The sequence below is a fragment of the Carcharodon carcharias genome, chromosome 7 (genome assembly GCF_017639515.1).
Source record: "Carcharodon carcharias isolate sCarCar2 chromosome 7, sCarCar2.pri, whole genome shotgun sequence".
NCBI classification, from domain to species: domain Eukaryota; kingdom Metazoa; phylum Chordata; class Chondrichthyes; order Lamniformes; family Lamnidae; genus Carcharodon; species Carcharodon carcharias.
Window position 1 is genome coordinate 20,117,480 of NC_054473.1, and position 20,713 is coordinate 20,138,192.

General features: G+C 46.0%; 1 protein-coding gene across 1 annotated transcript; it reads right to left on the reverse strand.

Annotated features, from left to right (window-relative positions):
* Positions 1–987: 987 nt before the first annotated feature.
* LOC121279974 (hyaluronidase-1-like) lies at positions 988–18,685 on the reverse strand. The gene is made up of 5 exons (XM_041191597.1): positions 18,669–18,685; positions 16,097–16,212; positions 14,396–15,270; positions 1,932–2,021; positions 988–1,308 (listed from the first exon to the last, which is right to left on the reverse strand). Exons 1-5 carry the CDS (start codon positions 18,683–18,685, stop codon positions 988–990), a joined length of 1,419 nt encoding a protein of 472 aa, XP_041047531.1.
* Between the last annotated feature and the right edge of the window lie 2,028 nt (positions 18,686–20,713).

Genomic DNA, 20,713 nt, shown 5'->3' on the forward strand with positions numbered 1-20,713 from the left:
ATGTAGGCACAAGTGTAAAATGACCAATTTCAGGGCTATAGTGCGTGCTGCAGAACAAATGGAAAGCAGAATGGGAGATTTTTTGGGGTACAATTTTGGAACAAATTGTTTCCATGGCTTATCTTTAGTGGTATACTGTGAATATCTGGCTGAGACATGGCAATATTCCTACAATAGGTTTCAATTCCTGAAGCTGCTTAGCTGATTTGCATAGGATGGTGGTGATGGGGTTACAACTGCAGATGGGCGATAAAGATCATCCATGGGGATCAAGTTTCACTTGAGGAAAAATTGGTATTAATAGGACGGGAAGAGGATAGGCTGGTGCCCTAGCACTGGGGTGTTCATGAGTCTGGCTGAAACAGAGATAGGCCTTTCACCATGCAAATTGGGACACAAATGGCAGGGTAGGATCTCAATTGCCATTTTATGGAACACGTAGGCGGAAGGTACAATGAAAACTCTCCGCCCATGGGTACTGGCATTCAGGGCATAAAGATATCGGCTTTACTTGTGGAGTCAGACAGAACAGGAGTGCCCCTCCTGGCTCCACAGAAATATTGCAGTGTGCTGCTGGCCTGGCCTCACCCCATCCTATCTTTGACTCTCTTTCCCATCTGAGCTCTTATCTAATGGTCTCTGCCAATGTCCTGACTGACCAACATTCCAGAGGCCAAAGAGCAGTCAAATGCATCAGGACTTCTATTTGACCCCTGCAGTTTGTCTGCTAAATACACATATGGCCGGGCCCTCAAAATCGTGGCAGCCTTGAGGCTGGCTGACCAGTGCGCTCTGTTGGTCAAATCCCATTGATCAACATCGGCTCCAAGATTCCAGCCCCTGATTGTTGTGTGATTGCCTACTGAAAGGTGCACAGGTGTAGACATTATATGGGGATTACAGCTACTGATCTGAGGATTGCAAGCGTGAATCACCACCTAAAGTTGAAATATAAAGAAAGAAAAGGAGGAAAAAAGAATTACCAATCTAAAAATTTGATTCAGCCTCACAATTGGGCCCCATCCCTCCCTTGTAGCACTGGCATTTAAACTGCTCTTTCATGCTGTTCAGAGCTTCAGAATGGAATTCTTCATGGGGCTGTACAGAGCCAGTAGAAATAAGATCAGAGATAACATTATTGAATTTGGGATCAATATGTAGATAAGCTCTGGATTCAGGGTCCTTCCGCACACATCGTCCGTTGCCATTACACAAAACCTTGCTGCATAACATCGTAGCTCTAGTAATGTTTAGAACATATGTTCCAAGCTGCTTGTCAATGTAATTCTTCAGATCCATACAGGTTTGCTAATAGAAAAATACAAGCACAAACACATGCTAAGAGATGTTCTAAGAATCAATCCAGCACTTTCAATATTCTCAAATATGTAGTAAATTTAACAAGAGTTCTAGGCACATGAAACACTTCAGCCATGAATTAGCAGCTCCCAATGGATTATCTGACAGAGATGTCAAAAGGTGGGGACAACTCCATCTAAGTGCTACTGGTCGAGTATCCTTTATCCGAATTCCTTTGGTCCAATTGTGTTTCGGTATTCAAATATTTTCAATTTTTGGATCTATTGTATATATGGTAGGCCTAGGCCTACTTACATTACTATAGCCTAAGCCTAGGCTAGCTATAGTCTATAAATACTAGGTGGCTTCTCCATTTGCCAACTCCCACATGCCCTACTTCTTAGCAATTAACACCTGTATATCTGTAATATAATATTACATTGCTTTATTAACATACAAATTAACTGCATAGCCCATTCAAAAAGTTCAGTTTTTGGATGTGCAGACAAAGGATATTCGACTTGTAATTAGTTACATGGTTGGGTCATCATAGAATATTGTCTCCAGCTCACAGCCGCTTGTCACATGTCCTCAATTGAATGTGTTTACATGTCTGGGAATGAAATACTCACCCTGGTGTGTGCAAAGTCCATATTCCCCCATAGAACCACTCCAGAGGCCCCGATGGCTGCACTCTCTCCAATGGTATGTACCAAGTCAATCTGGAAAATGACAGGTAAAGATGGTAATTACATATTGGAAACAGTAAGTACTCTGGATCGAGCCGGATTTCAAGTCATTAGAAGATCAAAATATTTCTCATGTTACTTCACAGTAATTTACAACAGCATACTTGATAACGAAAACCAACTAAATGGAGAAGTCCCCTTGTGCTGACTAAAGGTGATCTTGAGCCAGCTGGTGGGTGGTGCTCAAAAGCACCTCAAGGTTAGTTTGCCTTTTCTTTTTGTCTCCCCATGTCTCAAATACAGCTCATATTAGACTAAAAATCTCACAGTGAGTGCATGTCTAGGTGTGAGCCCAAGTCTTAATGCTCCTCAAGGCTGGAACACTGCCCCCTCACTAAAGCCCTCCCCTTTTTGATTCCTCTTCCTCAGCTTTTCATTTCACCCTCTGCCACATACCATTACCTATCAGAAAGTGGACAGTGACATCAATCCTGCTATCTACGACTATTGCCTTGATACCAGCTGCTAGTACTTGTGAAAGAGCTGGAAGATTTCAATATGGCTCCACATTTATTGACCGTGGAACTGTATACTTCCCATCAATTCCAGGAGTGAATACCAGAAGTGGCAGAGAGTAATGCAGAGGGGAGGAACAGCTTGGAAATAATCTCCCCAGCAAATCTCTGGTAGAAATTCTACCACACAATGTATTGGTGTCTGACTATGTTGTTCTAAAGGGCTGATTGCACCAACTAGATTGACTTTTTTTATCTTGTCGTCTAGGTTTGTGCAAAATATTTAAGTGACTAATATTTAAACATTTTTCTAGAACTAGGTTTTATGGGGCATCTTAATGGCAGGGCAAGAGAGCTGATGAGGTGTAAAGAGGGAATTCCAGAGCTTAAAGCATAGCTGAATGACAAAGGCAGATGGAGGGCGGTATGTTGGTGTAACCCATCGTTAGTTAACAACGCATCATGTAAGGGCGGGCTAGAAAAAAGCCTCCTACACAAACAGTCATCAGACTGGGTGCACAAACCTTCAAGCAACCCTTCTACCTAACCCTTCAAGCAATGTCTGCCCTGCAAGTGGCAGATTATGCAGATCACAATTGGACTTACCAGCCATCTCAGAACCCATTGAACTGGAGTGGAAGCAAGTCACCCTCCATACCGAAGTACTGCTTAAGAAGAAGAGCTGAACAATCCCAGACATTTTCATGGCCAGCTGGTATATGGGGTAAGAGTATTGAGGGCAGACATTTTACGTGTATTTTTTTTGTTAGTTAGATAATACATCTCTGCTTGTTCCTGTGCTTCACCTACCGACAGCATGAAGAAAGCCCAAATACAAAAAATAGCTGAAACTGAGACTCAAATCTGAAGCCTGGAATTTCAGAGTCTTAATCAAAATAGTGCTGGGGCCTTGGATCCAGGAATGCCACCCACATTTTTGACAGATATAATTTTCGTAGAGAAAAAGGAGTCAGCGTATGATATGCACATAGGGAAACCTGAACACAGCAGGTCCATTTGAACTCAGTGCTGAGTTCAAACAGACCCTATTTTTGCAAGAGTGTTTCTCGCAGTGTGGACTTACGATTTTTAAAAGTAGATGTGAATGTGCATTAAAGATGGGTAATGTCCCTGGAACTGTAAAGCTCTCAAGTTATTTAAATCTCCTGCTCTTTAAATTTTGAGAAACAAAAACCTGCTATGCCTCTGAGTTGAAAAAAATCAGTGCTTGCAATTTCAATAGGCATTTGTTGATATGAGCCTGAGAGTTATCATTACAGTATTAGCACTGCTTCCACAACCTATCATTATGACAGTGGGGGCCTATTAGCTCACTGATTGCTTGACAGCTCCAAGAGATTATTGAGTGCTCAGCTGTCTTTGGTGTGGAGCTATCAATGTAAATGTTTGTTTTTATGAGGGATTAGATACTTGAAGGGATTTAAATGTATTGAATTGGCTTTTATCAATGAGAGGGCTGGATCTTTGCAGAGTTGGAATGGCTCTGAGCCTTATCCAAAAAGGCACCTGGACCCTGAATCTGGAACTCCACCCCCAAATCTGGCATCCAGCATTTTTTGTCGAGGGTGGGAATGGGGGTGGATGGGGGGGGAGGTGTTGGTTGGGCAGATTGTGCAGTTCACAGAGGAGTGGCACATTTAAAAGTATAACTGCTTTCAATTAGAAGTGATTTTAGTCGCAGTCATTTCCAGAATGCAACTTGCTGGATTTACAAATTTGAGTAAAAGTCATAAAACTAGCTGAAGGTCAGATCCCCTTTTGGAGACCTTAAAATGTTTCAGTAAGTGCCATAGAAGTTTAACCATTTCAAGCACAGGTGTGAGGCCGACACCCAAGGGAGTTGGAGAGTGGGGCCTGCGGCCTTGGAAGGGCATTTATCTCCGGCCCTCCTGACTGGGGCATCCAGGTGGGAGGAAGGAGAGTGTGCCAGATAAGGGACAAGCATGCATTGTGCCAAAGAAGTTGCAAAATGGGGATGACACCTTTGTATATTTGGGCTGTACAGGCATGTATGTGGGAGAAACTTGCAGCCAGAGTGTGGCGGGGGTGGCGGGGTGGTGCGGGGCGGGGGGGGGTGCGGTGCGGGTGGGGAGCCAAGAGTTGGAAGCAGTGCAGTGTGCACCAGTTAGGAGGAAGAGGACAACAAGGTTTTACCCTGAAAGAAGAGTGCACTGGCCGCTGCGGTCATATCCAGATATGACGGAAAAACAGCACAGAATAAGGCTCAAATTAACCCAGGAATTGGTTACAATGATATGTGCATTTGTGCAGCATGACCTGGTTCCACAGCCTGCAGATGTTCGTGCTCTGCCAGCAGCAATTCAGGTCAGAGTGGCTCTGGATTTTTATTCTGCTGGGTCTTTCCAGGGATCAGCTGCTGTCCTCTATGGCATATCACAAGCAGCTGACACAGGTACAGCTAGGCAGTTACAGATGCCCTGGAGGAGCACATAAACCTCCTAATCGATGTGGCACCGCGGGTGCAGAGGGTCAGAGGATTTGCAGAATTAGAAGGCTTCCCTCTAGTACAGGGGGCTGTTGACTGCACTCACATCGCAAACAAGGGCATCAAGTCATCAACCTGACACCTTCATGCCCAGGAAATCCTTCCACTCCTTGAATGTGCAGGTGGTGTGCAACCACTCTTGGGCATTCCGGCATGGATGTGCATGGTATCCTTGAAGCTGCCACAATACTTTTATATTGAGGAATGGGAGGATTCCTCAGCTTTTTCAGACACCGACACAAGTCCATGGTTGGCTTCTGGGGGACAAAGAGGTGGCTGTTGACCCCCTTTAGTTGACTGTACACGGAGCCCGAAAGGCACTACTACAACAGCAATGTGCTGACCGGCAACACGGAAGAGCAGGCTATTGGCATCTTGCTTTAGGTGCATTGACCATTCTGGAAGAGCAATACAATATTCCCCAGCATGCATGACTAGAATAGTCATCATGTGCTGCATGCCCAACAATATGGTCCAGGGGAGGGCACTATAACCAGAAGGGGAAGAACATCTGAGGAGAGGGATGATGAGGAGGATGAGGAGCAGGAGGAGGAGGCCCCTGTCTAGGGTCATTGATATAACCCACAGAAGGAGGAAGAAGGCGGCAATGGGAGACCATCTGAGGGGCAGGCCCATGTAGCCATGGCATATTCTTTACGGGAGGTGATCATCGCCAGAAGGCTGTTGATTCATTATAGATTCTCCTAGACTCTTGAGATGTCATAAATTACATCAGCCAGTCACCAGTGAGCAGCTTCCACATAATAAACCTTTAACATGGAAGTCACACTTCCTCAGGGAAATGCCCATCCTCAAAAAGAGAGAAAATCAACAGCACATACTGAAATCAATGCTATCAACGTGGCTGAAATCATGACCAAATCAAGACCCTTGGCTTCAACATAGTGCACAAATACACCTTGAGAAGTCCTTCACACCTGGACCATGCATACATATGTTAGAGGCTGTCAATGAGCCGGAGAAAATGCCATCTAGTCCAACCATGTAAGCTATGCCAAGAGTGCTAGTAGGAAGCATGACTTTACACCCATGATCTTCAGATCTGACTGTGCGTGCGAACAGTACTGCAGTGACTGCACATTGTGCAGAGTGATGCCACACTTGTGTCTGCAACTCCTTCCATTACCTTCCACGTTACCCATCCATCACCAGCATCCGGTGTCAGGAGTGTGTGACATCTGCAACATGCAATGCTGCCCAACACCTTGGCTCCCTGTGACCCCACAGCCTCTACCAATTGGAAGACAAAGCTTCAAACGCAGTGCAGAAACCACACAAGCAGTCTTCCCAGGAGCATACATGTTGACATGCAGAAAATCCACATAAGTGACTGTGTAACAATCACATGCAGATGACTGCCTTCGACACAGCACTCATGCTTGAAGTGTGCCTGATAAATTGGATTTGATCATTGAGTCTGATCATTGATCCTCCCTTAAAGACAAACATTGATGGACAAGAAATACTGCAAGGAGCATCTCAAACTGCAACCCTTGGTGTACTACCACCTTATCTGAAGGTCTGGAGAAGGAAGCAGCCTTCCACTACCAGTCATACATGTACACACTTTTTCTCCTGATGATGCCAATGAGAGATGGACTTCAGCATGCAGTCTTCAGTGCCAATGGTAAGAAGCTTGTTTATTCTGTAAACATTCTCATTGAGGGTATTAGTGTACAAAAGCAGACCAAAACATTTTCAGAAATTGTGATTTGTATTTACGATGTGCTTCGTTATGATATAAACAAATTGGCATGAAATGAAACCACGGTGAACCCATCAGCGATGGAGGCAAAATGATGCCTTGCACTCACAAATGCTCCAGCGAAGTACCCTCCCCCCCCGCCCCCCCACCCCCACACCACACCCCACACCCCCGGGTTGCCTTGGAGGAGATGGAGGCTGTCTGACCACCTCTCGTGCTATATGGCATTGAGGAGCGTGGTGGCCAGCTGCGTCGTTCAGGGGCTCACTGGGGACCTCCTTCAGACTGCAGCCTCTGTATTTTTGCAGGGCCAGCCATTGTCACTGGGTCAAGTAGCGCTAACAAGGGCGCTGGCAGTGAGCCTGAGCAGTTAGAAGAAGATGAGGGTGCTGAGGTGCCCTCAGAACCTTCGCCTTCCTCACCAACTTCCACAGTCCTAGGCTGGCCTCCATGTAGGTTACCTGGGGCTGATTGCTGGGGTGCAGCAGTCATTCATTCCAGCAATCTTTGTGCCACCAGTGTGAAGGTCCTGTTAAGGGTTCACAGCTTCTCATGTAGTCCATGGATGTGAGCACTTAGACACTGAGTGAGCCTTGTACCTTTTGCAGGGAGTTACACTGCTCTTGCACCCACTCAGAGTGATGATGCATGTGTCTCTCCATGAGATTGGCCATTCACTCACAGTTGGAGTTCATGCTATTGAACCCCCGAGACAAAGTCTAGCTCATCGAGACATGGACCCCTCCACTCACAGTGAGTGAGCTAGCATTGCCTCAGGAAACTCCACAAGCTATCCGCACATCTGCTGCTGAAGCTCTAATGCCCCATAAGGTGATGCCTGAGGTCCTACCTCCTTGCTTACAGGAGCATCACCATGAGTTTCCCCCATTCTTTGAGGGGAACTGTGCACAAATATCTCTGACTTAGACACCTCCTCCTGCACTCTGATGTGATGCCCTTCACCACATGCCACTGACTCTATATGTACATTACCTCCATCTGATGTGCTAGTATCTGTGTTGGCGGAGTATGAGTTATCAGACGTGACACTGCCTCTCTGTTATAGGGAGGTGGCATAGTGTTAATGTCACTGGACTAGTAATTCAGAGGCCTAGGCTGATGCTCTGGGGACATGGGTTCAATTCCTACCATAGCACCTGGTTGAATTTGAATTCAAATTAATGATAATCTGGAATATGAAGCTAGTCTCAGTAATGGTGACTATGAAACTATCATTGAATGGCATAAAACCCTGCTCTGGTCTACATGTGACTCCAGACCCACAGTGATGTGGTTGACTTTTAAATGCCCTTTGAAATGGCCTAGCAAGTTTCTCAATTCTAGGGAAATTAGGGAAGGGCAACAAATGCAGGCCTTGCCAGCGACACCCACATTTCATGAAAATAAAACCACAGGGCAGATCCATCAGAGGTAGTGGCACAGGTAGTGTACAATCAGGAGGGAGTGGCCCTGGTAGTTTTCAGCATATTGCCCTCTGAAATGGCCTATCAGATCACTCAGTTCAAGGGCAATTAGGGGTAGGCAACAAATGAGGGACTTGCCAGCGGCGCCCACAACCCATGAAAGAATAAAAATAAAATGTCTTCCTCCTCTTGATGGAGGCTTGAGGCATGAGGTGGCCTTGGAGGAGGGTGGGGGAGTTGGGGGGTGGCGCTGGGAGGGCAAGGGAGTGAGTAAGTGGCACTAGGACCTGTCTGAGACACAAAAGGAGGTAATGATATTTAGCTCTTTACATTGTGAGAGCATGCTCTGATATAAGCCATTGCCTTTAGCATCTCTCTATAATTGTGGTGTCCTTATCATGCAACCCAACCTTCACACTCCTTCTCATACCAATGTCCCTTTCTACGCAGTGAACTAACTGGATCACTTATACCATTACCAGCATGTTCCAAAGAGCCCCTACCACCACCTTTAGCAACTGCTCTGGGCGATTCTCCATTCCCGACACCAACTGGGCTGGTATCCTGGCTAATTCCATGGTTGGCTCTTCCATGTTCCTGATCACCCATAGCCTCACGGACCCACTCCCCAGTCTGGGCCACCTCCCTGGCATTATGGGCCGATACAAAATACAGAGCAATGTTAGCCTAATGTATAGTACGACATGAAGAATCCTGCTTCAGACGCCATGAAGTAGGGTTCCAGTCTGGAGTTGTTAACAGCAAGTCTTCATTAACAGTTTAAAACTATGTACATAATTGCAGTCGAAGGTACAGTTACGGAGATGACCCCATTCTAGGTCTTAACCCAACTGTGTCCATTTCAGATTGACGCTGGCTCTGCGGCAGGTGTCTTCTTACATCACTGTGTGGGTGATACTGTACTCAGTCCCATTTAAGCCCTTTATGTACCAGATCCTTTTACTACACCTCCCCTAAGTCTTTATCCCATGGGTATAGAGTTACTTTAGTTTACTTCCAAGTCTTACATTGCTATAAATCTTGTGCATTAACCTTATTGTTACAAACGTAATGCTATTTCAACATTATTGCCATTGCAGTATTAACATTAACAACATCCTCACTACTTGATCTTCCCCTTCAAGTCCTAGAAGTTAAAGGTGGTGAAGAGGCTTTATAACCCTTCCATATCTGGTTCGCCATTCTGTCGGGAGAGTGGTAGGCTCTGGTGTTGCTTGTTCTTGTTGTTGGCTTGAAGATTGGACTGATTTTTGGGTATGGTTTCATCTGTTTCTTTCATTGCTTGAGGTTAGACCATGTCTGGTTGGTCTGGCTGGTATGGCGATGTATGGTTGTTGTTACTCTTGATCGTGGACAAAAATGGTATTTATCTACTTGGCCGTGTTTTTTTCTTTTTTCTTTTCCATTTAGGATGGCGGGAAGCTTCTGAGATTGAGGAATAGCATTCCTGTGGAAAGAAGAAGATTGAGTGGCATGTTCACCTCTGCTGTTTGTTGTTCATGATGTGAGACTGTTACCAGGTTCCAGCATGCCTTGTGGCGAGCTGGCTGGAAGTTGCCATGTGTGCACAGTGGTTGGTGTGTAGTTGGAGGTAGAGGCTCCTCGACAGTTGATCCTTCTCTGGTACCACTTCCACTGGAGGTGTAGTAATAATGTTGTGAATGATAGGTTGGTTTGACCACTGGGGACTTTCCAGGATCTGGAATGATGATGGGCAAACCTGCTCCACAAACAGAAAAGGAAGATCACAGGTGAAATCAGAATCTGAATAGTCTTTGGTGTTTGAGGACTCAGGACCTTGCTGTTCTGGCCGACTAACGACTGTGGCAGTCTTAACATCTCCTGCTGGTTGGAGAAGATCGAGGGCTATGCAGGCACTTCTGCTCAGAAGATGGAAAGGCTGACTGTGGTCAACATACACCAGCTCAACGGTTTGTTTGTCACCATACTTCAGTGGTTCAAGGATCATGCCGATGGCTGGGAGTCGGACTCCCCCTGCTCCATACAGTGGAGTGCCTGTTGTTCGAATCCAAAGGCCTTGGAGCCATAGTTCCTTGTCTAACAGGACTGTCATGTTGGCACCTGAATCTAATATAAAATTGGTTAGGTGACCATTTACCAGGATGTCAGCATTCCAAAACGAAGAACTGTATCCTTTGATGTCACCCAAGAAGAATGGCTGTGTGTCTTCAGGGTTTTCAGTCTCGACCTCCTGGATGACCTTTTGGATGTCTGTGTGGTGCTGGGGTTTTGACTTGCCCAGCTTGCCCTAGTGCCCCTGTCTATTGAAGTGGGAGTATTGGGCAGTGCTCGCAGGATATTGATCTTGTCTGTGAGGGTGCTTCACACTGCAGCACTGACAAGGACACTACACTGGGTGGTTCAGGGGTTGCTTTCCTTGACTTGGGTGGCCCCTGCATCTCTGTGAGCTGATATGGTGGACAGAGGGTTGGTTTCTTCCCCATGAAATGCTCTCTCCCCTTAGGATGTTCATGTAGTTCAGACAGTCTAGCTAGCTGGATAGTCTTGTCTAGGGTAAGATCATCTTTAGCTTGTAGGGTATCGGAGAGTGAATCATCTGCAACACCCACCACGATTCTGTCTCGGATGAGGTAAGGCTTTAGATTACCGTATTCACATCCTTCTGCCATCCTATAGAGATTGTTAATGAAGAATCAACAGGTTGTCCAGAGCTCTGGACTCTCTTAGTAAATTTAGCTCTTTCCAGTATTTTATTGGCTCTCAAGTTGAAATAAACATCGAAAGATTTCAAAACATCATTAATTTGGCAGATGATCCATCAATAACTTATCATGCATTGATGCTGTCTGCTATTGGTCCAATCAAATAAAGACATTTTCTAACTTGTTCTGCCTCTAATTTTTATTTAGACCTGTAGCAATGTTGTATCTTAAAAACCTTTCCCCCCCCACAAAGGCTCCAGGCCTGAAATTTACCTTTGGCAGGCGCGCGTGATTGGTGGGCCTAGGAGCGGCCTTGGAGACAGACCGCTGACAGCGATTGACCTCTGACCGCTATTTCACACTGGCTGGCCAATCCATAGCCAGTCAGCGTGAAACGCGCCCCGAAAGGCCCAGCGCTGCTGGGGGGAGGGCGGGAAGAGGATGGGCGACGATGTCACCATGGGCGTGGGTGAGGACTGCGAGAGAGCTCGCTGAAGGCAGACAGCTGCCTCAGGGAGCTGCAGGCATTCAAATGATGAAGTAAAGCTTTAAAAAGCTGCAAAAAATATCCACGCATCACAACCAAGCACCTGAAAATATACCTCATAAAAATGCTGTCCACAGTTATTTATTTTTATTTTATTTCACGACCTTGGATGAGGTTTGGTGAAAAATGTAAAGGCCACCGCCTGGCCAATTCACCTGTCCGCCAACTGTTAGGGCCACGAAAAATCGGAGGCAATTGTGCCGTTATTGGGCTTAGTTGCCCACTTAATTGTTGGCGGGTGCGCTTCCAGGTTTTGCACGCACCCGCCAAGCAAAATATTGCACGATGACGTCAGGACACTTGCCTCACGTCACCTCCTGCGATTTTACGTCCGACCAGGTCAGGCATGTGCGCCTGCCTGCGCGACATAAAATTCTGCCCCAGTTGTGTGGTTGGTCGGGGCCATGCGGGAATCCCAGTGGAACTGGAAGTGCGGAATTGCAATCCATTTTTGAAGATTTTAAAAAGCATGGGTACAGCTTTAAGAGATTACAAGCTTCCAAGATGGTTTCGGCGGTTGCTGCTGAACAAAGGACCCTCCCGCTCTTGCCGGATTTTTGGCGGGGTTTTCAAAGTGGCAGTGAAGCGCCTCTGCCCGAAGAAGGGAGCGCAAGGGCAGCGGGCTGCTGACTTAATTAATTCGGCGGTATCGTGTTATGAGTCAGAGCTCTTGGGAAAGAACCGTGGGCTTGCTGTCTCCGAACCTGGATAGCCGCAAGGTACCTGGAGCAGACGGAATGAATTGTCAACGATGATTGTTTTTCTTGCCGGACTTGCCGGACTTGGCAGCCACGCGCCGAGACTTGGAGTCTAGGATTGGGTTTAGCAATGAGTTGCATTTAAGCGGCGCTTCTGACTGAATGACTTAAAAAAGGGGTTTCTCAGGGATAGCTGGCTTGGAATTTAAAAAAAGATCTTACCCCTGCAGGCTGTGAGCGCAGCTTGCTGAAGCTGGATTTTCAAGGGGGATGCGATGGAGTCTTCCGCTTGAGTAAAACTTCTACCTTTCTTGTCTGTTTCCAGGCACTTGTGTCCCCGGAGCTTCTTCTTTCTGGTGAATTTTATCAGCATCTGTAGCTTCAGTTGGGAGTTGGGTTCCGTGCAGAATCCATGGAAGTTGTCCATTTTCTTAATTTCTCAGCATTTTTGCGTGGATGAGAGTTTTAATCCTGATGCTGCCACCATGAAGAATCCTGCTTTGGACACCATGAAGTAGGATTCCAGCCTGGAGTCTGGTAACAACAAGTCTTTATTAACAACTCCTTACCATGTACATCATCACAGTAGAGGTACAGGTATGGAGCTGACTCCGTTCTAGGTCTTAACCCAACTATGTCCATCACTGGACTGACCATGGTTCTGGGTCAGGTGTCTTCTTACATCACTGTGTGGGTAGTACTGTATGCAGTCCCACATTAACCCTTTATGTACCAGATCTTCCAACTACACACCAGAGACAAATCTCTTGAATCTGGCAGTGCATCAGCGCGTACACTCACACTCTACTTTGTGCACCTACAGGAGCACCTTGGACATACAAGCCTCCACGCCAAAGAAGAGGTCCCCCCACCCCCCACCATTGGTGCAGCATTCAGATTTGAACCATCACCTGGAACTCTGTGTGTTACTGTTGAACAACTCACCTTGCTGGAGCATAGCAAGTCATGGAACTTCTTCCTGCATTGAATTCATGATCGGCCATGGTCCCCTGCTGTGCCCACAGCAGAGGCTATCTGCTCTTGGTCACTGTTGGTTAGTTCCGCCAGCCACTGAGATATAATATGTTGGGGTTTCTCTTGACCTCCTTGACCACTGAAGTGGGTGGGAGCCCCTCTTGCCCCTTCCCCACTGGTCTGCTTTGTGAAATTCAGACATGACAAATGAAAAAAATAACATGGGCATGTAAGGCTTCCAGTTTTAAATGGTCTCACTCACACAAGCCTGCTCACAGACACAAACTATGTACTCTATCTCATCAATGCCTAATGTTAGAGTGGGGGTGGTAGAAATAGGTCTGGGTGAATGCTGGGTGGTCTGGCATTTGCTTGCAGATAGCGTGTTGCGCTCCTGACCACAAACTACCCTGCTAACCTGCAAGCTCCGAGACACACTGTTCTGTCATGACAGCATGCAGCTGTGAGGTTCAGTGGCATGGCTGTACCCTGAGAGATGGCTGGAAAGAGGGCAGGTGGAAGGGCAAGGTTCCTGGCAAATGTGATGCCTATGAGCCATCCCCTAATCTGAGTCAATACAGGATATCATGAGCAGCTGATGGTACCAAGGTGCTGCCATCTCAATGCTGTGTGTTGTGAAGCTTTTCCAACTTTAACTTTGTAGAGTGTGCTCCTTCATTGCAATGAGAATAGGCAGCAGTAATGACTATATTTTCCTGGGGAAAATACCTTGATGGGTCTTGATATCCCCTTCCAGTGTCAACAACCAGCTGGACAATTATTATAGTTTGTACTCACCTGTCTGTTGATTGATGTCTCCTCCGAGCAATTAACAGCAACGTTTGCACCCACTTTCTGCCTCACAGCAGGAACTCCTTACAGGTCCTCCTTCTACACCCCACCCGGCGGCGGATTGGGAGTGTGTGAGGGGTGAGGGCTATTGGACCTAACTCTATGACAACTCGGACAAAAGTTGCCAGAACACTGAGGCAAGCTGTTTAAATGGCCCACTTCGGGCTCAGCAGCCCTTGTGGCTGCCTCTGAACTGCTTCCAGGATGGACCCAATGCACCCATCCACCTTCCCCACTGCTGGAACAAAAAATCTGCCCATTTGGGGCTGTTTCTCCCAAGGTGGGTGTGCTGCGCCAGGGATTTTACCGGCTCTGCACGCCATACTTGGGAACACAAAATCCAAGCTGGAGCCCCATAATCTGTGAAATCAGCACTGCAAATTATTGAATTGAAGCCATTTGTGCCATTTGACTTATTTTGGACATTATCTTGCTTACCTCAGAAAGGAAGTCGAGTGTTTTTATGTACGAATATCTGGCATAAACCAAAACGGGCAGGGCTTCACTGGATCGACCAAGGGCAGCAACACGGAGAGCCTCCTTAACCCTGTAGTGAACAAACTTTTGAACTTGAGTTGAGTCTTCGACTCTCTGAGGGATGTAGATATTGGGATACAGGCACTGTGATGCCTTCCAGAGCCATGCCAGCTGGTTATTTCTAGGGATAACTTCCTCAGGGCATTGGCCTGTGTAATCGCTTTGTGTGTTGTCCTTTATGTAATTATAGCATTCTGGAAATTTATAAAAGCCCCAGCAGCCCTTTGGTCTCAGAGTCTGTCCTACTTTTAGTGTTTGCCTCATAAAATTCTCTGCAGCTGTTTGAAATTTCTTTTTGGCAATCTGGAGAATCTCACTATCAGGTAAACTGGGGTCTTTGCTTTTTTCTAGTTCGTTAGATTTTTTCCTGTAGATATCCATAGAGCCCCAGTTGCGGACCCAAAGTGGTCGCCATTCTTCCCAACCTACCACTGCAAGACCACTGAAGTCTTGATCCACTAAATTGTCAATGTCTTCTTTTGCTACTTCGAGGTGCCTGGGTAGACTGGCGTTCTGCACAAGACCACCATTCACTGGGGTCCCCTCTTGGGTATAGTATGGGTAGAGCCCCAATTTGTCCTTGTAGAATATGGTAATCTTATTCCCCATAAAGATCTCATTTTTGTTTTCAACAACATCAAAGGGACTTAGATCCGAATCAACATCATATTTAGCTTTACAGTTTTCAGTAGGTGCATTCCAAATCACAGTAAATGGCTTATTGTTGATCATTGGTGAAGCCAGTGCTGGCTTTGATTCTACCCCCCATAAGATAGCTGGATGGGTGGAGAGATAAAAAAAACTGCCTGCGAGTAGCTTGAGACCTGATAACATGACTGTGGCCCTTTTCTCAGCAGCTGATGAAGCTCTCCCAATTGCTGTAGATCATTCTGTAAGATACAAACCAAAAAGACATCATTTTTGGAAACCAAAGAAATTCCATGCCAAATAATCAAATGCTCTAGATCCAATGTATAATAGTTAGGGATGCAGTGTAAAAAGACTGAAGGTTTATCCCTATTCTGTGCTGAGTTAGCTGACCTCAGGTCAGCATTTGGGATGCTACAATTGACCTAGTCTAATGTTCTCACTCGTGGGGCGGAACTTAATGCCCTCTCCCGTGGTGAGTTTGGTGCTGGGGTTGGGGGCGTTTAACCGGGTACATTGTTGGCTCACCTAGGCCAACTTCCATCATGATTAAATCCATGGCAGGCAGGCTTGTGGACAGCCTTCCTGCCCGCTGCCAATTGAGGCCCATAGGTAGGCAATTGATGCCCACTTAATGGCCACATCCAGCCACTGCTGTTATTCACCCAGTGGTTGGCGAAGGACTCATCATGCAGGAAGCTGGAAAAACAAGCCTGACAGGGTAGTTTGCTGGCTTCCGAGAGTGGGGGAGGAGGGTGGTGCCTTCATTCAAAGGCACTTAGTACCTGATCGAGGGACCTGGCATCAAGAACAGGAGCCCGCTGAGAGCCTTGCTGACAACCTCCTCTCCACCGCAGCCCCCACCCTGTGCCCCTGCTCCTGCCATCGCTTAGCCATGTCTGGGTGCCCCAGTGATCCTAGGCCTTGGGTGGGTGCGGCACCGGCAGCAGCTACTGCCTCCCCAGTGGCACTGCTGGGCACTGAAGAGCTGCTCATGGCGAATAGGCCTTTTGTCTCCGAGGTCCTCGATCCCGGGGAAGGCCCACTGCTGCTCACTTACTTCGGCGTGCCTTCCCAAAAAGGCAATAATGACATTGAAAAGAAAATAACTTTGGGAGGAAAAGAACACTACACACAGTTTGGCTCTATCTGTACAATCCTATTTCCTTTATAATGTACATCTGAAGTTTGATATTGAAGTGCCTGGAATTCCCATTTGATTATGTTGGGTTTCCTTGGTGCAATTTGCCCAGTGTTGGTGTAACTGGTGCAAATGTTCGGGGAATTGTAAAAGCAAAATTTGTTCAGTGCATCTCAGGTTTCCACAATCTTTTGTGCCAGAATCAGGTTCCATCCAGAAAATTGGTCACACACCCAGAATAAATTAGAATTCAATAAAAGTAAAGTGTTACTCAACAAGTTTCACACTACTATAAAGCAGAATTTTTTTTGATAATGCAAGGAATAACAAAAGTTGGAACTAGTCCTAAAGCAGAATGGAGCTTTTTGAAGACCATATACATATATATCACTGTGTAGTGTCAAACTGGATGGTGTCCCAGTGACTTTCTTGATTTGGATGGTGGCCTATTCATTTGTAATAAGGTTGTGGCTTCTCAATGGAATTGAAGAAAAGCTGTTAAAAAACATTCTCTTTATTGCATCATATTTTCAGTGTACTTTTTAATTTAATAAGACTATTGAAGGATGGTGAGCATTAATTTGAGGGATGTCTACAAGGCATTCACTTTAATTTTTTCTACCCTCAAACATCTTTTTGTTGTATCTGTTAAGTCACATCAACCACATTAGCATGTTCTTGTTTCTATCATGTTTGATTGACACTGTTTTGAATGTCAGAGAACTCCAGAAATTGTTGCTAAAATGTCCTTCCTTGGAGAGGTGAACACTTCCTTTCCAAAGAGTGAGTCTCACCATCAACAGCCCCATTTTCCTTTAAGCCATAGGTTTTGAATTACCCATGTCACAAATGTCTACTGGTGTTGTTTCCAGTGCTCTTTTCTGATCGTTCTAATATTTATAATTTCCAATCAAATGCCAAGTGACTTTAATTACACTGACAGTAATACACAGATGCAAAAGCAAAATAATGTGGATGCTGGAAATCTGAAATATAAACATGAAATTCTTGAAATTCTCTGCAGTCTGTACCATTGATGACTCTGCGATCAAAATGAGTTAGACTTTAAAAAAAAATTTGGTTTTCGATATTTGGATGCAGTTGTTACCCATTCCTAGCTGTTCAGAGAGGTTGCTAGTGAATCCTCTCATTGAACAGGATGTTGTGGGGGGAGTGGGGGACTTGGATCTGAAGGATGATAATATTCACTCCACCTCGTTGCTCTTAGTGGCAGCCACAGGGAAGGTAAATACTATAAAAGTAACTGAAGAGGGTCTTCTCATTTCAGTCTCACATTCCCTAGGGGAAGCTGGTTTGTTTGTCACCTCTGGTGAATTGCTGTGGTACATTCTGTCGATTGCACATACTGCAGCCACAATGCGATAGATGGGGTTTGAACTGACTCTAGCAGCAGAGGTATCATCAAGTGAATTGCTCTGTACTGGAAGATGTTGAGCATTTTGAATATTGTTGTGGTTGCACCCATCCAGAGAAGTGGTGATTATTCCATCAAATTCCTGACTCGAGTCTTGCAGGTGGTGGGGAAATTTTGAAGGGTCATGAAGTGAGGCCCCAACCTCTGCTCTGTTAAGTAGCCAAATGGTATTTAAATAGCTGGTTCAGTTCATCTTCTGTTTAAGGTTAACCTCCAGATGTTCATGGTGGGGGCCTTGCTGATGGTGGTGTGATCATGGGGAGGTGGTTGGGCTTTACTTTGTTCAATATGGTAATTTTACCTGTCACCATGTGGCACGAATATTACCTGCCACATGTTAGCCCAAGACTGAAAATTTATTCAGGTCCCTCTAAAGCCTGACTTGAGCTGCTTCGTTAAATGAAGCATAAGTGAACACCATGGAATAATCAGCAAAAAGTTCAACTCCAAAGATCACAATGTCTCCCTGACATCCAGTGTTGTTATGGCACAATTGATGGGAATTACACCGGGAAACACACGAGTTAATATTGTACATATTTGATGCAATGTGCTCTCTAAGCCGTGCGAGCGTGCAACCAAAGGTTCCCAAATGGGCCGTACACAAGTTGATCCATCTAATAAGTTATTGCACTTGTGCAGCTGTGCAAGAAAATTTAAAGGGCCCGTGAATTAAAATGAATCGGTTGCGCACTGCAAACAAAAAATTAGCAGATACGTTGATCGGACGCACTGTAAACTATCTGTTACATTGAAAAATTGACAGAGCAGGAAATTGGAGCTATTGTCTCAACCAATTAGTTCCTGTTCCTGTACAATGCCACTCACTAGAGTTCTAATGAAGTGGTGATGTTTGACACAATATTTCCCAGATTGACCCATTATTGTCCTATTCCATAAACAGTGTACCGACTGGATTAATCATTTTCTCCCCATCACTCCAGGCTTACCTTGTGTTGGACGTCATTCCCCGGTTGAGAGGCAGGAGGGAGAGCCAGGAGGATAGGAAGCCTACTCTACAACTTGTGACTGAGAAACCTGAGAACAACCAGCTCCCAATTTCCTATATGATACCCTAAGCCCATTGTTCTCTATTTACCATCCTCCACAGGCTGCAGCAATCTAGTACAGGTGCACGAAAGTGAGATTCTTGCTCTAGCAGAGATAAAGCAGATCTCACAAAATGCAAAATACCTCTGGCAGACAAGTCCAAATAGTAATGTTTTGTAAAAATGCAACGACTGTTTCAAACAGCTGCTCTGGTAATTAGGTCTTGAGTGCTCTTTAGATCATGTTCCTTTTCAAAAAGCCAGTTGTGCATTAAATTCATAAATGATTTGAAAAAGAGAACACAATTCAGCCCATATATTTAGGCCTATGATTTCTGTATGGCCTATTTAGTGAAGTTCTTCAGAATTAATTTCTGAAAATATTTCTGATTTAAAGAAGACAAATTAAAGTTATTCACTGAATGGACTATTAAAAGTGACAGCTGTTATGGGGTAGAATCTGACAGCTATTCTATGCTCTCACAAACAGCAGTGCAGCTAGTGGTCAGTTAATGGACTGTAACATCCGAGCTCCGGGGCATTGTATTAGGGGTGGGTACCCCAAAGATGAGCTGTGGAGCTCCTCTCCGTGGTCCACAGGTAAGGTTTGCATGACATTTGCCTGGAAGTGCAAACCACCCCTGGGCAATTGTTCTGCACTGGGAACCATCCAAAGATGCGATTTAAAACATAAACCTCAGATGGTTCTGACTGGGTTACGTCAAAAGTTACCTGGAAAAGGCTAGAAGGATTAAAACCTCTTCTAACTTCGGGGTAGCTATTGCACAGATCCACACTGGCCCCCTTACAGGACTAACCCACACTCCCAAACCCCCCAGGGACCTCCCCCAACACGCCCCCCACCGACTGCTCCCCACCACAGGACTTCCACCCCTGATCCCCCCAAGGAGTCTCTCCCACCCCCCCTGATTACACCCCCATGGGACATCCCCCATGCTCACGGGACTCACCCTTCTGACTGGAACTCCCCAACCCAACGGATTCCCCCCATCTCCACGGGAACTCTTTCCCCCCATCCCCATCAGGCGAAACTCTCACCCTGACTCCCCCCAAGGCCTGACCCGACACAACCCACCACCCTCTTGAAGCCCGACCTCCCCTGCCACGGCCTGACCTGACCAGACCACTCCCCCAACCCGCTGAGGCCTCCCCACTCCGAGGCCTGACCACACCCCCCCCACCCCCCTCGACTTCCCCCATCAAAAAACTCCCCCTCCCCAAATACTACCCACTCACCTTATACATTTAACTTCTCCCTGACCTGTCAAGGACCTTAAAACTTGGCTGGACCTTTAACACCTGGTTTACAGCAGCTAGTGCTGTAAAAAAGGGAGTGTGACCTCCTTGCATCCAACAGAGCTGCACTCGACACTAGGCTCCAGGGGCGTGCTGCACTACCCAGGTCTCGCCCAGCCTGAGCCGGAAGGTCAGGCGAGACAGGATGGGAAAAACATTCAGGTAAAAAACCAGGAACAGAGTGGCAGTCCGGACAGAACCTTGGTTTAAAGTCTGAGCCAAATGATGGCACATCGTTCTCTATTCTTCATTGGCATGTTCGCCTGGGTAATCAGCTCAAGTAACAGAGGACATCTTGCACCCCTAATCTTCTGATTCAGATCAAAGTGCACAACCAAATGAGCCAAGCTCGCCCACTACTCTTGAATGCCATAAAATATGGGTATGATTCACCACTTGGATTACTACACCAAAGGGATAGGAGCCTGAGGGAGGAAGTGGAGGGGGGGTAATTAAATAAACATCGCTTGTCAGAGATAAACAGGCAACAGTACTATTTCCTTGTCAAATTGAGAGGCATTCAACCACCAATGAGAGGCCTGTGAATGCTGGCATTTTATCAAGTGTTAAAGTGCTCAAAATCCTCAAATACAGCCCATGGCCATGAAGATTGTTAGATAAAATCTAGC

What these genes read in the sequence shown, in the direction of transcription:
- LOC121279974 (XM_041191597.1), bottom strand. An exon ending in CACTCGACTTCCTTTCTGAG is followed by an intron (nt 2,022 to 14,395) that starts GTAAGCAAGATA and finishes GTCATTTTCCAG; the next exon opens with ATTGACTTGGTACATACCAT. An exon ending in TGGACTTTGCACACACCAGG is followed by an intron (nt 1,309 to 1,931) that starts GTGAGTATTTCA and finishes TTTTTCTATTAG; the next exon opens with CAAACCTGTATGGATCTGAA.